The sequence below is a fragment of the Octopus bimaculoides genome, chromosome 9 (assembly GCF_001194135.2).
Source record: "Octopus bimaculoides isolate UCB-OBI-ISO-001 chromosome 9, ASM119413v2, whole genome shotgun sequence".
NCBI classification, from domain to species: domain Eukaryota; kingdom Metazoa; phylum Mollusca; class Cephalopoda; order Octopoda; family Octopodidae; genus Octopus; species Octopus bimaculoides.
The window spans coordinates 34,501,820-34,503,620 of record NC_068989.1 but is presented as its reverse complement, the minus strand read 5'-3'; the positions used below and the strand labels follow the sequence as shown (position 1 = coordinate 34,503,620).

At 30.8% G+C, this 1,801-nt stretch overlaps 1 protein-coding gene across 4 annotated transcripts in view; it reads left to right on the top strand.

Moving 5' to 3' along the window:
* LOC106877132 (V-type proton ATPase 116 kDa subunit a 1) overlaps positions 1-1,476 on the top strand; it is a 96,253-nt gene extending 94,777 nt beyond the window's left edge. For all 4 annotated transcript variants that reach the window (XM_052970606.1, XM_052970609.1, XM_052970607.1 and 1 more), the window contains one exon: positions 786-1,476. In XM_052970606.1, coding sequence (XP_052826566.1) covers positions 786-879 — 94 coding nt within the window. In that variant the 3' untranslated portion in view covers positions 880-1,476. The remainder of the gene's footprint in view (positions 1-785) is intronic.
* Positions 1,477-1,801: the final 325 nt, after the last annotated feature.

Below are 1,801 nucleotides of genomic sequence, written 5' to 3'. Positions count from 1 at the left end.
ATGACTTGTCCAAGAAAATAACATTCTTCCACTGCTCTAGGGACCAATTCTGTAAGTTTTTACTGCACTCTAAATGCTTTGCAATGTTTGTTTTTGAAAGTAGTGGTTTTCTGATTGCAGCCCTCCTGTGAAATCCAGTTTTTGTGGAAACTGGGTTCTCGAAGTGGTCATTAAGCTCTGCAGTAATTTTGGGAGCTGTACTTTTGTGATCCTTTCTAACAATTCGCGTAAGAGTCCAACGGTCCCCATCTGAAAGTTTTGGTTTTCTTCCAGAGTTTTGGTTCGATGAGGAGGTTTTTCCCTCTTTCTCAAAGACTTTCATTACTTTTGAGACGATACTTCTTAATCCACCAAACATTTTGGCTGTTTTCATTAGGCTAGCGCCCGCCATACAAGCACCGACAATTTGACCTCCTTGAAAGTCTGATAGATCTGTCATTTTAATGAATTCTAATTACCTTTTTCTGATGATATCCGAAAAGAAACAGCAATTTTAGCAAAACATATTAAGCAACACCTATATTAAATGAAAAAACATAAAAATAAACAAGCTTTTGAGGGTTTTATAGATATTTCAAAATTATGATGCTAGGTATTTCCATTATTTTGCCTAATCCTGTATATATATATATATATATATATATATATATATACACACACACACACACACACACGTGCGCGCATTTATATGTTCATCATATTTTGTTGTCTTATTGTTTTTGACTTTATACTTATGTGTGCTCATATGTGTATATATTTATGTTTATTTTTTATTTTGTTTTCAGGGTTGAATTCCAGAACAAATTTTATCAAGGCTCTGGATATCTGTTTCAGCCATTCTCCTTTGAACACATTTTGGATTATGGAGGTGATGAATGAGCTATTACTATTGTAGTGCTGGGCCTTGTATCGTCGTCACAGATCCAGTAGTTGATATGCTGCTACTAAAATTAGTAACATACCCTCATGAATTGTTGTTGTTGCCATTGTTGTTATTCTTTCTCTTTTTTGGTTACAGTCATTCTTTCACTGCTGCATTTAAACAGTCACAGTAAAAAAAAATACTGATCTGATGTTTTCCCCTTAGATATTTATTCAATTAACATTATTAATTTGGGATTTTCATTAGTGATCAAATGTTTTAGAAATGAATTTGTTTTCTTTTTTCTTAACTCTTCACACCCGTAAATTATGAGAAAATACTTTAATTTCCAGAATATTTTTCATTAATATAGTTGTTAATAATGATGCAAAGGTCGGTAGTTGGCAGAATGATGAACAAGATAATTGTGTTATTTAGTTGTTACCTCCATGGAGGTGACTGCTTTTCCTCCTGGAGATGACTACTTTTCATTTTTCTTGGACAGTAATGTTTCAACAGTAATCCTAAACATTTGACATTGATCTCTTAGTCTACTAAAAAATATTTTTAATGTATTAGTCTGAATAAACTATGTGTAATACAAGTAAATTTTCTGAATGAATTTCAAGATATTTTCACAGTTATGTTAGATATAGTCTTGTTTCCACAATTTTATTTGTGCCACACATGGAAAACCGTTTTTCATTATTTCTCACACACATTAAGAAACTTAGTTTTCTTCATATAAAATCTTACTAATTTTGATTGTAAAACTTAGGGGTACATATGACTACATTTTACCACTTCAAATTTTGTGCTAAAATTCAAATTTAGTTTCAATTTGTACAGATGGTTAAATCATAATCTGGTAAAATAATAATTTTTGACTTCTATAATATAACAAACTATAATATTATATGATATATATATATATATATA